The following is a 16,601-nucleotide window of genomic DNA, read 5'->3' on the forward strand; positions in this document are numbered from 1 at the left end:
GAACTCACTGTCGACAATCGTGATTGGCGAGGCCCCTATTTTCCGGAAACGCCCGCCATTGGCTGCACGCCCGTACTTCCCCCTCTTTGAAACTATTATCACCGCGCGTAGATCAGCTCAATCTGAACGGAGGTATTTTGCCGACATAAACATGATAGAGGTGGAAACGAGTTTCCAGTTCTTCTAATCTACCTCCCTACCTGCTTTCCTCAACTCGGACCAAATAAAAATAATTCACCTCCTTTCTTATCCGTTCTTATTATATACTGCAATACCGACTGACGCCCAACACTATCCAACTTATTTATTGCCTCAATCGTTTTATGGCTATATTAAACCTCTATAACAACTGTTCAATTTGAGCAAAACACTTTTTATAGAAATCCATCGACATATGTTAATTCCTTACCATTCCTTAACTTATATATTTATCTTCACGTAGCCAAGTACTTCTAACAAGACTTTTCTTTACAACTCATATCCTTAAGAGTAATTTAATTATGTAATTCCATACTTACTCTAAGAACGTGTTGATTAATGATGCTTAATGAAATTTTCAATCAATTAAGGAAAATATGTCAGAATTTACACGTAGGCGTTTTAGTAGGTAGACTTATTAATGTGCGAATAATTCTATGCTAAGTATTTAGACTTTCAATAGATGTGTTATTAAAAAATATCGAAATATTCCAAACATATATCTGTAGGTAACAGGTACTTTGTAGTCTTTTTCTAAATTATATTTTTGTAATTGGTTATGCCAATATTATACCTAGTAGATAATAAATTTTATCAACACATGTTAAATGCTACCTGACCTTTTACGACATGCCCTATTCTGACTGATGTAGCCCCGATGTGGACGAGGTATGTTATGTCAATCCATTAACGACATGCCTTGCTTAGCCTGATCCGGACCTAATGGTAATATTCTATCTGGCCTTTTTTTTACAAATGTTTTAAGGTTTACATTTCTGATTCTGGTATAATTAAAATTATCTTACCCGGGCCCGTTTTTATGTTAGATGGATATGCCGGATCCGGATAAGGCCCAGATCCCAGCCTAACAAATTTCCAGTCGGGAATGTTAATTTAATAAAAAGGTTTAGTTCGATATTTACATACTTAACAAAATTCTAAGCTGGTAATGTTTGTATTTTCATTCGCTCTAGTTGAATAAAGAGATAAAATATCCGTAATCCGCGAATGCGTATAGATATATGTATAGGTATACGTGTGTTTGTATATATATATTTTCTTCCCACATTCGAGCATGTAATAAGTTCGCTTTTAACACAGTGGAGAAGGAACGTGACAGAGGCAATCTGCGGTTAGTAACAAGAACAACGGTACCGTGCCGTGCCGTGTGGAATATAATTCCCAGCAACTGAATCCCCGCTTTATTTGAACATTAAAATTTAAAAGACACTCCTCGCGCATCTAATTTAAATTTAGATTCGATATCTGAAATTGAAGAACACAATCTCTAGATGTCGCGAACAGTTTGGTTACCGACTATTGCCGGGAAGAGTAGGGGATAACGGGCTCCCAACTTAAGATAGAACTACTCTGCATGCCATTTATCTTAATTAAACTTGGATTTAGATATCGCACATGATGGTTGGTTTAACTACATACATACATACATATTATATATATATACCTTTGGATACATTATGGAGAAAGAGAAATGCCATTTCCTTTAACCAACATTGTAATACCATACCAAATCTACTGCCACTTTTATCCAAGCAAAATACTCGATCATCTGTATCTAAACCATTAAGTCAAATGATCTGATTTACCTACATCAAAACGTATGTACCTATATCCAAAGATTTCCTTCAAATTGGGCATTTTTTAAGAATATCACTACCTGGCTCTAGTATCTAGTGATACCCTGCCTGGCCTCTTATGCCTGATGCGGCCCTAATGTGGATACCTTAGTTGTGCGTCGGGATAATTTCTGACCTGAATATTTACCTATGAACCTGGGATATTTGCGGACCTTAGCCTAATTATCATATTTATTTCCAAGTACGATTCAGGTAGAACCATCTGTGGTGAAACATTTCCGAACCTTTATTTATTACTATCAAGAATCGTACATATATCATGTAGATAGTATATATAGGTACCAAAATATTAGAGATGTGCAAAATGTAAAAAAAAAAATAGATTTCCCTTTTGTATTTTAAATGCTAAATGCAAAATACGTATTTTCAAAATACTTTTTTTCAAATAAATACTAATTTGTAGTATCTACCTATTTATTTTAAGCATAAAATATTTTTTTCTAGACTAATAGTGGGGTTTGTATTATATCACCAGCTGCGAAGTTTAAGTATGATTCATATTTTTCTGTTTGAAGTGATTGAGATATAGTTTTTCCATCTTTATATTACAGTTTCCCATTTTCATATTCAGCAACAAATAATTCTTCTATATGCTCCTTATTTGCCTTCGTCACCGTTTTAATTTGAAAAAAGACACAGATGCCAAAATGGGTTGCTTAGCGTGAAAGATCAAAGCCAAAATAGGGTTGCAAATAATTTTATTGATGTAAAATTACCATCAATCATTTTACCTATATTAAAACATTTACAACCCCATTTTGTTTCCGACCTTTTACACATTGTAATAAGAAATAGAAATGGAATCCATACTTTCTTTAGCTTTGGGTTCATCTAAAAAGTGAAGTTTTTCTAAGAATTTTGAATTATATGCTTTTATTAGTACACCACAATATCTTGTACGTTTCAGTTTTACACAATTGGCGTATATCAATTCGATATTGTTTTGCGGGCTGTTTTGTCGTAATTCATGGAATTTCATAGCTAAAGGTACGATAAGTGGTGATTTGGCAGGTGCTGATATTAATTTACAACTTCAAAATTCTAAGGACCATGACATTGAACTCGGAAAACAATGTCGATCCAATATTTTAGATTATCCACTTCCATGAAGTTTAGAATTTAGACTGTCTTCAGTTAAAGAATTAGAAGGCATTCATGGAATGTCTCTTTGCCCCCTTTTTAAGCTTCTAATACCTTCAATAGCCAATGTAAGAAACTTTGATTCATGATTTTATATAAGTAATGTTTGATCGGTGATACTAACAAAACTTTTAACGGCAAAAATCTATTTTGCATTTTAAAAATAGAAAATAAATTTGGAAAAGAATATTAAATGAAATGCAAAATGCTTTCCTCAAAAAAGTATTTAAATGCAAAATAAAAATAGGTATTTTTTATTTTGTATTTGCATTTTAAATGTACCTAAGTATTTCAAATAAATCACATCTCTCCAAAATATTTATATCAGTTTCTCATTATGAAGAAATCGAACCAAAACAAAGAAGACAGTTCAGTTTTATGTAGTAAAAACTGTTTTGTTCGCACAATACAAATAGTTGATATGGATGCCTATTCCAACCCACAACAAAATGTCCTAATACTTATCCTGGTTGGATTCTAATGTCCTATCAGCACTGTACTGGGAGAAATCAAAGTTGTAAACTATTTAGATCTTCGATTAAATATGGGAAAAATAGAGAAAATTGAAGTCGGAGGTAGAATTTGTTTATTTCCTTACTATTAAGTACATAAATGAAACATTTCTATTTAATAATAGAAACGGGAATCAGGGTGGACATCTAACACCCGCTAAACATACTTGTTAGCCACAATCAAGGACAAGGGTAAGGACGCCTGGATAATATTACCTACCAAGCAAAACGAGCGGACAATTGTATAGATGTAGAATAACAAGACACTAAATTGAACAAAAGTAAAAAGAATCTCTCTCTCAGCTTGAGCATTTTATTTTGGGTTTTATGAAGCCTCAGTGTTTTCTCGCGACTGTAAGTTCGTTCGTAATATTTGCGTTCTTACCGAAATAAAATTGTTACCGAGAAGCTTTTAAGATTAAGGGTATATGTATGAAACTAGTTGAACCCATCCGAATTTGGACGGAGCGATGCGATTGTTGTTGTTGCATCACTTTGCATATGCCAATCAGAGAAGCATTTCACTTTAGTAAACTAATTTTACTTAATATGATTTCGTCGGCAGGCGTTTTGCCATAACTACCACCTTCTGTCTAATATCTATAACTCTACTACATACAATACGTCCAAAGAATGGTGATTTTTAATCATGAATTCTAACCGAATAATTGACAACATGATGATGATATCGAAAGTAGACCATTTAGCCAGTTTCATTATTTTATTAGTCAGCTAATTATATTAAAATATCCTATCATCGATTGTGTTAGCTGTATCAATTTCTTTTACCTAAAATCCAGATCTGTCGGTACGTAGAAGATTATCGTTATATATACTGTAGTATAGGTAATGCGAGAATGTACTCGTTTTTAATCAGCAAGATCCGTAGAGGGTATAAATAAATCAATAGAACGGCATAAGGCGTTAGAACGTAGCAGCCTTCTATCTTGTAAAATCTGGAACAATACTTATAAATCTCGACCGGTTCAGTTGAAGGTACACTAAGAAAAAGTTAATGCCTTAAAAACGTGCTTGCAACTTATCGCGTCGCCTATATTAATGCTATCCATTGGCAAACTTATAAAATGTGAACCCCGAGCACTTCACTGCAAAACTCCCGTTGTCGGAGCAAAAATCAAATTACATAAATGAAACACATTTTCGACTTCTAATTTATAGCCTACTACGATTCTTTCATTGGGGGAACAGGGCTGGAACACTTCACTTATTAACGATACAACAAACAGGATTGGTATAAGGTAAAATCTTTTAACCAAAACTAAGCGTACTTATTGAATGAGCAACAAGGTAGGTGGTAGACTCACCAAAATTTTAAATTTTATTTGAAGCATTTTTTTGTACACCTAATAGACAGATGTTCTCGTCCCTAGTCACAAAATTTCGCGATTTCCCCTTGGAAATAAGATTGGTAAAGGTATTAATTTACTTATATTTAAAAGATTTTGAATTGAAATTTCCTTGTCAGATGCTAATACGGCCATTGACACAATAAAATGGAAATTTTTATGTTAGGTACTCTTAAAATCCGGCCCTGACTCTTGCCGATCGCTAAGCAGCGTAGCTACTACCCTCTTATTGAAATGAATTTAAAAATTTATCGCCTTTTATGCCTGCTACACGAAGACTTGGAGCATTAACGGCAAAAATTAACGTTCGACCGCTTCGGAAATTAAAAACTGAAAAACAATCAAGCATATTTCAATTTTCTGAACTCAGATATTTCTTCGATACTGTTGCGTTTTTACGAATACAAACTTTAGTAACTAATGATACATTTTCAATACCATTTCATATTTACCCTTCCAAATTGATAAAGGTTTGGACTTTAAAATTAGACGGATCCGCAAGGGAGCTTTTGATCTGATAGGAAAAAAACCGTCCATAGGTATAGCGTCATTTTGCATATATTAACATTGGTTGGTTTTATGTTGAACCAAATAAAAACCCATACAGGTCAGTACCTCTTCAAAGAGCCGTTTTATTTTTTCTCATTAAAGTGCGAGCAAATATTCTCATTCATTTATATTTATGCATACAAAAATTTTATTCGGTACGTCGGTGCCTGCTCAAGGAGCGAGTCAATTTTTTCTCAATAAAGTGCGAGCAAATACTCATTCATTTATGCATGTAATGATTTGACTCGGTACGTCGGTACCTGCTCAAGGAGCCAATCTATTTTTTCTCAGCAAAGTGCGAGCAAATACTCTCATTTATTTATGCATACAAAAATTTGACTCGGTACGTTGGTACCTGCTCAAGGAGCGAGTCTCAATAAAGTGCAAGTAGATATTTTCATTCGTTTATGCATGCACAGATCTGATTCGATACGTCCGTACCTGCTCAAAGAGCGAGTCTGTTTTTCTCAATAAAATGCGAGTAAATACTCTCATTCATTTATGCATACAAAAATTTGACTCGGTGCGTCGGTACCTGCTCAAGATGCGAGTCCATTTTTCTCAGGGAAGTGCGAGTATAGATATTCTCATTCATCTATGCATACAGAAATTTGACTCGGTACGTTGATACCTGCTCAAGGAGCGAGTCCATTTGTCTCAATAAAGTGCAAGTAGATATTCTCATTCGTTTATGCATGCACAGATCTGATTCGGTACGTACGTACCTGCTCAAAGAGTGAGTCTATTTTTCTCAATAAAGTGCGAGCAAATACTCTTATTCATTTATGCATGCAAAGATCTGACTCGGTACGTCAGTACCTCCTTAAAAAGTGACTCTATTTTTTCTCAACAAAGTGCTCGCAAATATTCTCATTCATTTATGAATACAATAATTTGACTTGGTACGTCGGTGCCTGCTCAAGGAGCGAGTCAATTTTTTCTCAATAAAGTGCGAGCAAATACTCACTCATTTATACATGTAGAGATTTGACTCGGTACGTCGGTACCTGCTCAAGGAGCCAATCTATTTTTTCTCAGTAAGTGCGAGTAAATACTCTCATTCATTTATGCATACAAAAATTTGACTCGGTGCGTCGGTACCTACTCAAGGAGCAAGTCCATTTCTTCTCAGCAAAGTGCGAGTATAGATATTCTCATTCATTTATGCATACAGAAATTTGACTCGGTACGTTGATACCTGCTCAAGGAGCGAGTCCATTTGCCTCAATAAAGTGCAAGTAGATATTCTCATTCGTTTATGCATGCACAGATCTGATTCGGTACGTCCGTACCTGCTCAAAGAGTGAGTCTATTTTTCTCAATAAAGTGCGAGCAAATACTCTTATTCATTTATGCATGCAAAGATCTGACTCGGTACGTCAGTACCTCCTTAAAAAGTGACTCTATTTTTTCTCAACAAAGTGCTCGCAAATATTCTCATTCATTTATGAATACAATAATTTGACTTGGTACGTCGGTGCCTGCTCAAGGAGCGAGTCAATTTTTTCTCAATAAAGTGCGAGCAAATACTCACTCATTTATACATGTAGAGATTTGACTCGGTACGTCGGTACCTGCTCAAGGAGCCAATCTATTTTTTCTCAGTAAGTGCGAGTAAATACTCTCATTCATTTATGCATACAAAAATTTGACTCGGTGCGTCGGTACCTACTCAAGGAGCAAGTCCATTTCTTCTCAGCAAAGTGCGAGTATAGATATTCTCATTCATTTATGCATACAGAAATTTGACTCGGTACGTTGATACCTGCTCAAGGAGCGAGTCCATTTGCCTCAATAAAGTGCAAGTAGATATTCTCATTCGTTTATGCATGCACAGATCTGATTCGGTACGTCCGTACCTGCTCAAAGAGTGAGTCTATTTTTCTCAATAAAGTGCGAGCAACTACTATTATTCATTTATGCATGCAAAGATCTGACTCGGTACGTCGGTACCTCCTCAAAAAGTGATTCTATTTTTTCTCAACAAAGTGCCCGCAAATACTCTCTTTTATTTTTGTATACAAAAATTTGACTTTATGCGTCGGTACCTGCTCAAGGAGCGTGTCTATTTTTCTCAGTAAAGTGAAAGTAGATGTTCTCATTCATGTATGCATGCTCAGATATGACTCGGTACGTCAATACCTCCTGAAGGAGCGAGTCTATTTTATCTCAGTAAAGTGCTAGCAAATACTCTCATTCATTTATGCACACATTTGACTTGTTTTTAATTTTTGTTACTGCGAATAAAAAATTTCCCCTTTTACTCGTTCTAACTTTTGAGAAACTAGAACGAATTGATGTAATTATGCACCATCTGTGATTTATTGTTTGAATCATAGGTTCTTAGTTCGTTCTTTTTTTTTGTAACAAATATTTCAAGTCGTTTATTAGCGGAGGCAAACTGGCATAATGTCAGCCTAGTTTGAGTGCAAATACAATCGTATGAGAGGGTCCAGCCGAGATCTCAGTTTGCAAGTTAATTAAACATTTCATTATACGAAAGATACCCGGCCGTGCTAGCAGACGTGGGGACAAATCGAATTACTTACTCCCATTTTAACATGTAATATCCCGAAGGCTTTTAGCACTGGGCTGGGGTAACGATTCCATCGTTGGCAAGGGATAAAGTCCAGAACCGTACTTCTCTCTCTTGTTACTCTACTATCTCCCATTTCTTTGCTTGTTATTTTTCACCATTTTGTGGTAATTTCGAAATTGAGTCCAACCCTGAATCAGTCCGACTCTGATTTTAATTTTACTCAAATCTTTCTTTATTACCTACAATCACCGGTAGAATTCTCGTCAATTTTTTCGATGTGTAATATTTTATCGTTCGGTACGGGATTAATTTCGTGCAGAAACGTGCAACCTTTATATTTAAACATTCTTAAAAAAAGTTTAAAAAAAAAGTTAGGGTGTTACAGTTTTGTAACAGGGCGGAAGGGGGAAGGAAAAATGTTCGCGTTACGTAATGATGACGTGTGTTAAGAGCTTATTTCCGATGGGAAAATTTATACTGAATACAGCCCTGTTCCTTTTCGTAAAAGGGATCAAGTCAGTGTAGCGGTTTCATGGATTACTTATATGTTGAATCTAAGTGGTGCTACCGGATAACTAGATTTCCGGCCTATACACCATTGACAATCATTAGATCGAATGCGATTCCATGGGGTGCACGATTATACACTTTTATCTAGTAACTAAGTGACAACAACCCCATAAAGCGAAGTCACGAGTCATCGAATGTTAAGACATGTTTCATTTCATTTTTTTCAATCTTTTGTAAGTACCTTATATATATATACGTATACCTGAAATTCTTAAAAACCGGGATAACCAACCTAGGAGAAAGTAGTTTTTTCTTTTAAAATTAGCAATGCACAAAAATTGTTAAACATCTCTCTTGAATCTATTCAGTTTATAAAATTAGAAATTATTATTTTAGCCACTTTTTGACACCCGCCCCCCATTATCTACCATGGCTTCATCCTTGCCCCCACCACCCCAAAAAACAGTGTGGTATTTTTAACTTTTGTGAAATGAAATTTTCATAGAAATCTTATTTTTTTTTATTCAAAACCACGATTAACCCCTAATTAGAAAAGAGACGAAAATGCAAGTTAGTTTTCTAAATTTTAAAAAACAAGAAAGCAATTTCAATCTGCACAGGATCATTACTTATCCCGTATTAAAATCTAATCTGCTGATAGGGTGCCGTTAGCTGTGAACGTTGCGTTGTCACAATTAATAAGAGGATGGCGGGGTCAATATTAAATTAGAAAACGATTATTAGATAAAGTATGAGAGCATTTGGATCTCATTTTATCTGTGTATATGTATAAGTGTTATATGCTCAAATTAAGGAAAAGTCTTTTTAAAAATATTTATTGAGCGAAGCTACAATACACACGCGGTGTAAGGCCTAGTCTACAGCTAGAGTGAAGCATCTTAGTGCAACAAACTTTATATATGGAAAAAATAAGCAAAGCTAAGCAAAATGACATATTATCATGTTTTGTTCCTATATTACTTATCTAACATCTCCCCCATTAAGTTGAAAAATTAAAATTTATTTCTAAAATTAATTTTTCAATAAGATTACAATTTAGAGTAACTATTTTTGAACGGCGTTATGAATTGTAGGCGACTTGAATTTTCGGGTGGTACTGGGTTTATGTTCGGCTGTTGACATCTCCATCGATGGTTGATTTGGATCATTGTCGACTTTCTTGCTCAGAGATTGCGATGCGGATTTAGAAATTTTCTGATTGCGAAGATGATTGCTCGTTGATCTCCATTTCAGTATTCTTGACCAGCAACAGCAGCGACATAAGAAGTATGTCAAAAGAAAAAGGAAAATTAGTGTTGTTGGTGTTGCATAAAACCAAGTTGAATATATAGATGTAAAACTCTTAGTGGATTCCTCCAATATTTCTTTTTGTAGGTCGGCAAGCTTTGTTTTAAGAATCGGAATATTTTCTTCCTTTAGGTAGTTGAGGTCAATGGGTTGACTTTCGAGTCTTTTTAGAATTTTGATGTCTTCATGACAGCAATTTCGGGGTATTTCCGGGATGTATACTCCAATGTCCTTTAATCTTATGTTTCGTCGGTCGTTGGTTGTAATACGAAGACCGTTGTTGAAATAGCAGGTACATTCTTCGTAAATGGTGAAAAGCGATGGTTCCTTTATCGTGACTTTCTTAATTGGGTAACTCTTGCATTTATAGGTGATGTCTAGATGTTTGGTAGATGCGATTAGCCAAGTAGTGGAATTTATTTGCTGAATGTTGTTTTCTATTGCTTTGAAGCTATAAACGGCACATTCTTGAGGGAATGTTTTGCGCATCAATAATTTTGGTAGACAACGATTAGTGTTTTTGGTATCCTGGGGTTCAGCATCTTGTAGTATGATTATATCTTCCGTGTGAATGGTGGGTGTTAATTCATTCATTTCAAGGTACCATTGGTGGTCATCAGAAATTGCCACATAGGAACTTTCGGGAATGATAGTATGGTAAAGGTCGTTCTCAAATTTAACGGGATAAGGATATGCTTTATATAATCTCAATTTAATATTCTTAACCAACGGTATTGTTAGTTTAATTAGTATTCCTTTTTTATAAATGAATAATTTAGGACTCATAATTTGGTAATATTTATAAATGTTAAAATCGTCAAAAGGAAAAGGCAGTGTGTTTTCATTTTGAGCGACATGACTCAATTGTTCTTCTAACTGGACGTGATTCAAAACGCTAGGGTGCAGAACGTTGATTCTGGCAAAGGACAATGTTTCAACTATTTCATCGACCTGTTTATTCATTTCTATTGCTAGATCGTTTAATAACGTGAGTAAATCCAAATATTGTAAAAAAATGCGATTTTCATCTAATCTAATATTATTGTTAAAAATCTGTTTCTTTATAGCCAATATATTTTCCCGGAGAGTCTCTTCGTTACTATTTATTTTTGCTAGTGAATTATTAAAATCTGATAGTATCATTTCTGTCAAGTGCGCTTGCTCACCCTGGATTTTCAAAATCTTTTTATTGGAACTTTGTAGTTCATTTATTAATTTGTCATACTTTACTGCATCGTCTGAGTCAAGGGTTCCGAAAAGGGTTTTCAATCCTGTTCCAAAAATATTGAACCAACCTCTACGGGTTCTTTTTGAGTTCGGTAGCAAAAACTTAATTTCCTTTAATTTCGTCTCTAATTTATTTATACTTATTTTCAATAATGTTGAGTGCATTGTGTTGAAATTGCTTCTGTTAATATTATCGCCTATCTCGTTTAGTTCTTTTTGATATATACCAAGAACAATGAAATTTTGGAATAGGGGGGTTAAATCTTTATAAATCAGAATATTGTATTTAGAATCAGAGGGGAGAAGGAGTCCTTTTTCTTCGAGATGGATTCCACTATCAGGTAACTTTTCTACGAGGAGTTGCTCGTGGGACCATCTAAAAATGATATAATCCTATAAGGTTTTATTTGCTCAGTGCTTACTATTGTAAAGTCTTTATTATTGTTCTTTTTATCTAATTTAACCGTATTATGGGAAATAATTTCAACTATAGTATATGGTCCAAGCCATTTACATTGACCTTGTTTATTTAGTAATTGGTTTTTTAGGAACACTTTGTCATTTATGGAATATTGAGGTATAGGGGTTTTAATTTTGCTATCGTACTTTTCTTTTACCTTTATTTTAGTATCAATTTGGTTTGAACGGGCGACCTCTCTTAAATTTTGTTGTTTTGTTTTTGATTCCATTAAATAATTAGAAACTGGGACTTCGTTTAATATATCTTCGTCTGGATTTAAGAAATTCCGGTGCTTGAAACCGTATAAAATTTCGAACGGTGTCAATTTGGTAGAATAATGTGTAGAAGTATTGTAAGCGAACGTGGCAGAATTTAAAAGTGCCTTGGGCCCTAATTTATTTTTTTCTTTCGTGGAATATACCGCAATTGTATCCTTAAGTGAACTAATTACCCTTTCTACCATACCATTTGTCTTTGGGTGATAACCTATTGAATTGGTATGTTGAAGATTTAGTTCTGAAGTGAGTTTCTGTAGTATTTTATTCACAAATTCTCCACCTTGATCAGTGTGGATGCGTTTAGGAACACCGAACGTGGCGATAAAATTTAGAAATTTGTTTTTAATTGTTTCAGCTTCCTTATTCTTTAACATGTAGGTTTTCAGATATTTTGTTAATTGGTCTTGTATGACGAGAATATGTCTTTTATTTTTAATAGAGAAATATATTTCAGCTATGTCCATGTCTACGCGTTCGAAAGGATAGGTAGGAGTTTCAGTAATTGTTAATGGGGATTCGAAGTTTCGTCTAACCGTTTTGTTCTTTTGGCATTCTAAACAAGAATTTACGTATTCTGTAACGTCTTCCTTAATTTTTGACCATGTAAAATATTGTTGAATTTTATTTATGGTTTCATTGATACCTTTGTGACCGTACGCTGGTGGGTCATGATGCATTTTAATTATTTCGTGTTTTCTTCTAGGGTCGCCTGAATATTTGTAAGTGTTTGAAATTTGAATTTCTACTTCGGGATCTAAATTAAACTTATTTCGTAAGTAATCAATCATTCGTTTTAATTCTTGACTGGTATCTTTACTGCAAATAAATCTAAATAGATCACCCTTTTGAATAAGTGTAAATATTATGAACAAATTATCGAAGAGTTCTCTTTGATTTGTCGAATTATCTACAACATAAGTTATATTTGGGAATGATAGTGACGGTTTCAATTCTAATTTGTCCTTAACAAGTGGGTCCTGAGTGTCACGTAGAATGTAATGACAATAATTTGGATTATCCATCATAATTATGACTTCGTAATTGTGCTGTTTATCTGAAAATTTACCTAAACTAGTATTTTCATGAAAATAATCCCTTTCGTCACTAACATAGGTATCGAAATCAATTCCATTAGGTATATTATCGATGCCCGCGGTCAGAGTATTAATTTTGATCCTAGAAAGTGCATCTGCATTGGAATTTTGTTTACCGGGTTTGTAAATTATTTCATAATCATATTCTTCCAGTTTAAGTCTCCACCGGACGAGACGTGAACCTGGGTCTTTAATAGAAAATAACCAAGATAGGGGTCTATGATCAGTTATGATTGTAAATTTCTTACCATAAAGGTACGGCCTAAAGTGTTTTACTGCCCAGACAATAGCAAGCAATTCTCTTTCTATTGTAGAGTAGCGAACTTCTGCCGAATTTAGGGTGCGACTCGCATAAGCGATCGGAAGGCTTTTATTACTTGGGCCTTGACTAAGTACAGCACCAATTGCGTATGAACTAGCATCTGTTGTAAGAATAAAGTTTTCTTCAAAATTTGGGTATTGTAAAATTGGGGCGGTAATCAAACTTTGTTTTAATTTATTAAATGAGTCAATTTGTTCTTGCTGAAATGTAAATGCGATATCTTTCTTTAACAAGCCTGTAAGAGGTTTGGCGATCTTTGCATAGTTTGGAATAAATTTCCTGTAGTATCCGGTTAATCCTAAAAACGATTTTATATCTTTTGGACATGAAGGAACGGGAAAGTTTTTGACAGCATCTATCTTTTTTGGATTAGGTTTGATACCATCTGTTGTGATTATGTGTCCTAAGAATTCTGTTTCCTTTCGGAGAAATTCTGATTTATCCGGCTGAATTTTGAGATTGTGTTCTCGAAGTCGTCTTAAAACATTACGCAATTTATTACAGTGGTCTTCTAAGGAATTCCCAAAAATAATAATATCATCCAGGTATAAGAGACATTGTGTAGGGGTAAGACCTGTTAAGACGTTATTCATCATTCGCTGAAAAGTGGCTGGTGCATTAGCTAGGCCAAATGGCATTCTTAAAAATTCATAATGAGAAGTGGGAGTGGAAAATGCAGTTTTGGGAATTGAATTTGGATGAACTTCTATCTGATGGAATCCGCTAGTTAAGTCAAGTGTAGAGAAATATTGGGCGTGTCCTAGGTTATCTAAAATTTCCTCTATATTTGGTAATGGATGTTTGTCTGGGATAGTGATTTTATTTAAATTTCTATAGTCTACGACCATTCTCCATTTGGTTTTGCCTGAACTGTCAACCTTTTTAGGTACGACCCAAATTGGAGAAGAGTATGGGGAACTACTTGGTCTAATAATTTTCTGTTCTAACATTTTTGATACCTGTTTATTTACCTCTTCTTTGTGTACATTTGGGAAACGGTACGTCTTAGTGTGTATCGGGTTTTCATGGGTAGTTTTAATTTCATGTTTTACTAAAGAAGTAAAGGTTAATTGGTCTCCTTCTAAATAGAAAATATCTGAAAAGTCATAACATAATTTAAGGATTTCGTTACGCTCCTCACTGTTCAAATGGTCTAGCCTTAGATTTTCTTTTAATTTATCAAATCTACCATTTCTTTTAATTATATTCGGTTGAAATGCGTGGGTAGGTGCGTCCTCTAAAATTACTTTATTGACTGAAAATTTTAACTCTTTATCCGTCAAATTTACTGCAGTGGTGAATATATCTTGATTTTTGTCTACTCTAACTAGGCATTCAGGAATTAAAAGTTTATCACTTATATTCATTTTTGGCAAAATACCTTCACTTCCCGGTTTTAAGTTAGTTTTTATCCTAATTATTTGTTCGGCACGCTTGTGAAGTACTATATGATTAAGCACTTTAGTTTCCTTTTTTAAATGAATCGGGATCTTGTCGTTGTTTTCTAAGAAAGAAATGTTATTGTGATGTAAATCTAAATTGCAATTCAACGTTTTAAGAAATTCAATGCCTAGTATTCCATCTAATTCTATATCTAAATGTGCGACATGAAACTTGACGTTTTTTTCCTTGAATTTTGTTGTGATGGAACCTAATGTTTTAAACGAATCAGCATTTAATCCTGAAACACTAATAGTATCTATAAAATCTATAAATTTTTTCAATTCTGGTTTATATTTGATCAAATTTATAGAGGCACCTGTATCAATCATTAATTTGACTGGAATACCTTTAATTTTTGAAATAATAAATGGAACAATTTCTGTCATTATTTTGGTAGTGTTAATCTTAAAATTACATAAGGTTGAGGGATTTTCATTTAGTTGAACGAACAACCCTCTTCTGCTTCGTTCACATCCAAGTTTAAATTGTCCAGTTCAACTTCATTATCTTCAGGATCAGATTCGGGATTTTCAGTTTGGATCTCGCATGTGTTAACTTTTGGGGGTTGCTTAGGAAAACCTTTGAAGGGGGTACCAAAAGAGCGGCGATTTGGATTATTATCGTTATTACTATTAAATGATCTATTAAACGTATTTGTTGATGAAGCACTCGGCCTAGGAGATAACTCATTACTACTACTGGTTTCTTTTTTGAAATATGTGTTTTTGTTGTTATTGTTTATTACTCTATTTTGAGAAAGTTTATTATTATTAGATTTAAATTGAGCGAATTTCTCCTGATCTTCACGTTCTTTTAACCTTTTATGCGCCGAATACGCATAGGAAAAAGCTACCTCTAAACTTTGCGCTTGAGCGTGAGCAATAGATATTTCAACATCTTTCGGTATATTATTTAAAAATGTTGTTTTGGCTATTTTATCTATAAACTCTGACAGAACATCAATTGGGTTTGCATCCTCAGAAGTGTTTTCAATAGCTACTGCGATAAGATCATCGCGAATTTTGGCAATTTTGTTATAAGTTTCTTTAATGGAAAGCTTATTTGTATTTCTAAATCGTGTGAGGTCTGCAATTAAACATTCAGCGGAACGTTCAAGTCCGAAATTAGTAATTAATGAATTTTTGACACTTAACCAGTTATCATAATGCCTTGCGAGAATCACTCGTCCTGCACGACCTGATAACCGATTTAAAATAATTCTAAATAAATATTCTTGGTCACTGGCTTTTGCTTTTTCGAAAACAAAATCTACTGTTTCAACAAATTGGTGTAATGGAATATTATCACCATCAAAATTTGGAATTAATTCAGACAATTCTTTCCTAGAATAACTGTCTCCTTGTTCGGTCATGATTGACACAAAATTATTCGATAATAAAAGCAATTAGGGAATAGGGAAAGGATTTTCGTACAAAAATATGAAAATGGCAAATATCTTCAAACCACCTACCTTGAGTAGTCCACTAGTGTGACGATGGTTAGGATGATTCGAAACATACAGCTGCTTGGTCTGGTCCTCGCAGGAGGGAAACGGGGTGAGACGTCCTTTTGACAGTCTTCTTTTTCGGAGGTCTTATTAGGCAAGGTCGAAGCAAACGGCTTCTAACTGCTAACTCGGCGAACGCACAAAACTTAAACGATGCACAGTTTTGGACAGTTCGTTTGGACAGTTTTTTGTTTCCGGTTTACCGAACCGACGAAAAGCAAACGGCTTCACGTAGTCACTTAGTAAATCGATTTTTAAACTTTATTAGAATCGGATTTGCCTTTACCTGACAAATCCTACTGACTGCGCCAATTGTTATATGCTCAAATTAAGGAAAAGTCTTTTTAAAAATATTTATTGAGCGAAGCTACAATACACACGCGGTGTAAGGCCTAGTCTACAGCTAGAGTGAAGCATCTTAGTGCAACAAACTTTATATATGGAAAAAATAAGCAAAGCTAAGCAAAATGACATATTATCATGTTTTGT

The 16,601-nt window shown here is 34.4% G+C and overlaps 1 protein-coding gene across 1 annotated transcript; it reads right to left on the bottom strand.

The window, feature by feature from the left end:
* Positions 1 to 9,293: 9,293 nt before the first annotated feature.
* On the bottom strand, positions 9,294 to 14,857 carry LOC112906142. The gene is made up of 2 exons (XM_025979856.1): positions 10,301 to 14,857; positions 9,294 to 9,791 (listed from the first exon to the last, which is right to left on the bottom strand). Exons 1-2 carry the CDS (start codon positions 11,171 to 11,173, stop codon positions 9,678 to 9,680), a joined length of 987 nt encoding a protein of 328 aa, XP_025835641.1. The 5' UTR covers positions 11,174 to 14,857; the 3' UTR covers positions 9,294 to 9,677.
* Between the last annotated feature and the right edge of the window lie 1,744 nt (positions 14,858 to 16,601).

This window comes from Agrilus planipennis, unplaced genomic scaffold (genome assembly GCF_000699045.2).
Source record: "Agrilus planipennis isolate EAB-ADULT unplaced genomic scaffold, Apla_2.0 scaffold11, whole genome shotgun sequence".
Taxonomy (NCBI): domain Eukaryota; kingdom Metazoa; phylum Arthropoda; class Insecta; order Coleoptera; family Buprestidae; genus Agrilus; species Agrilus planipennis.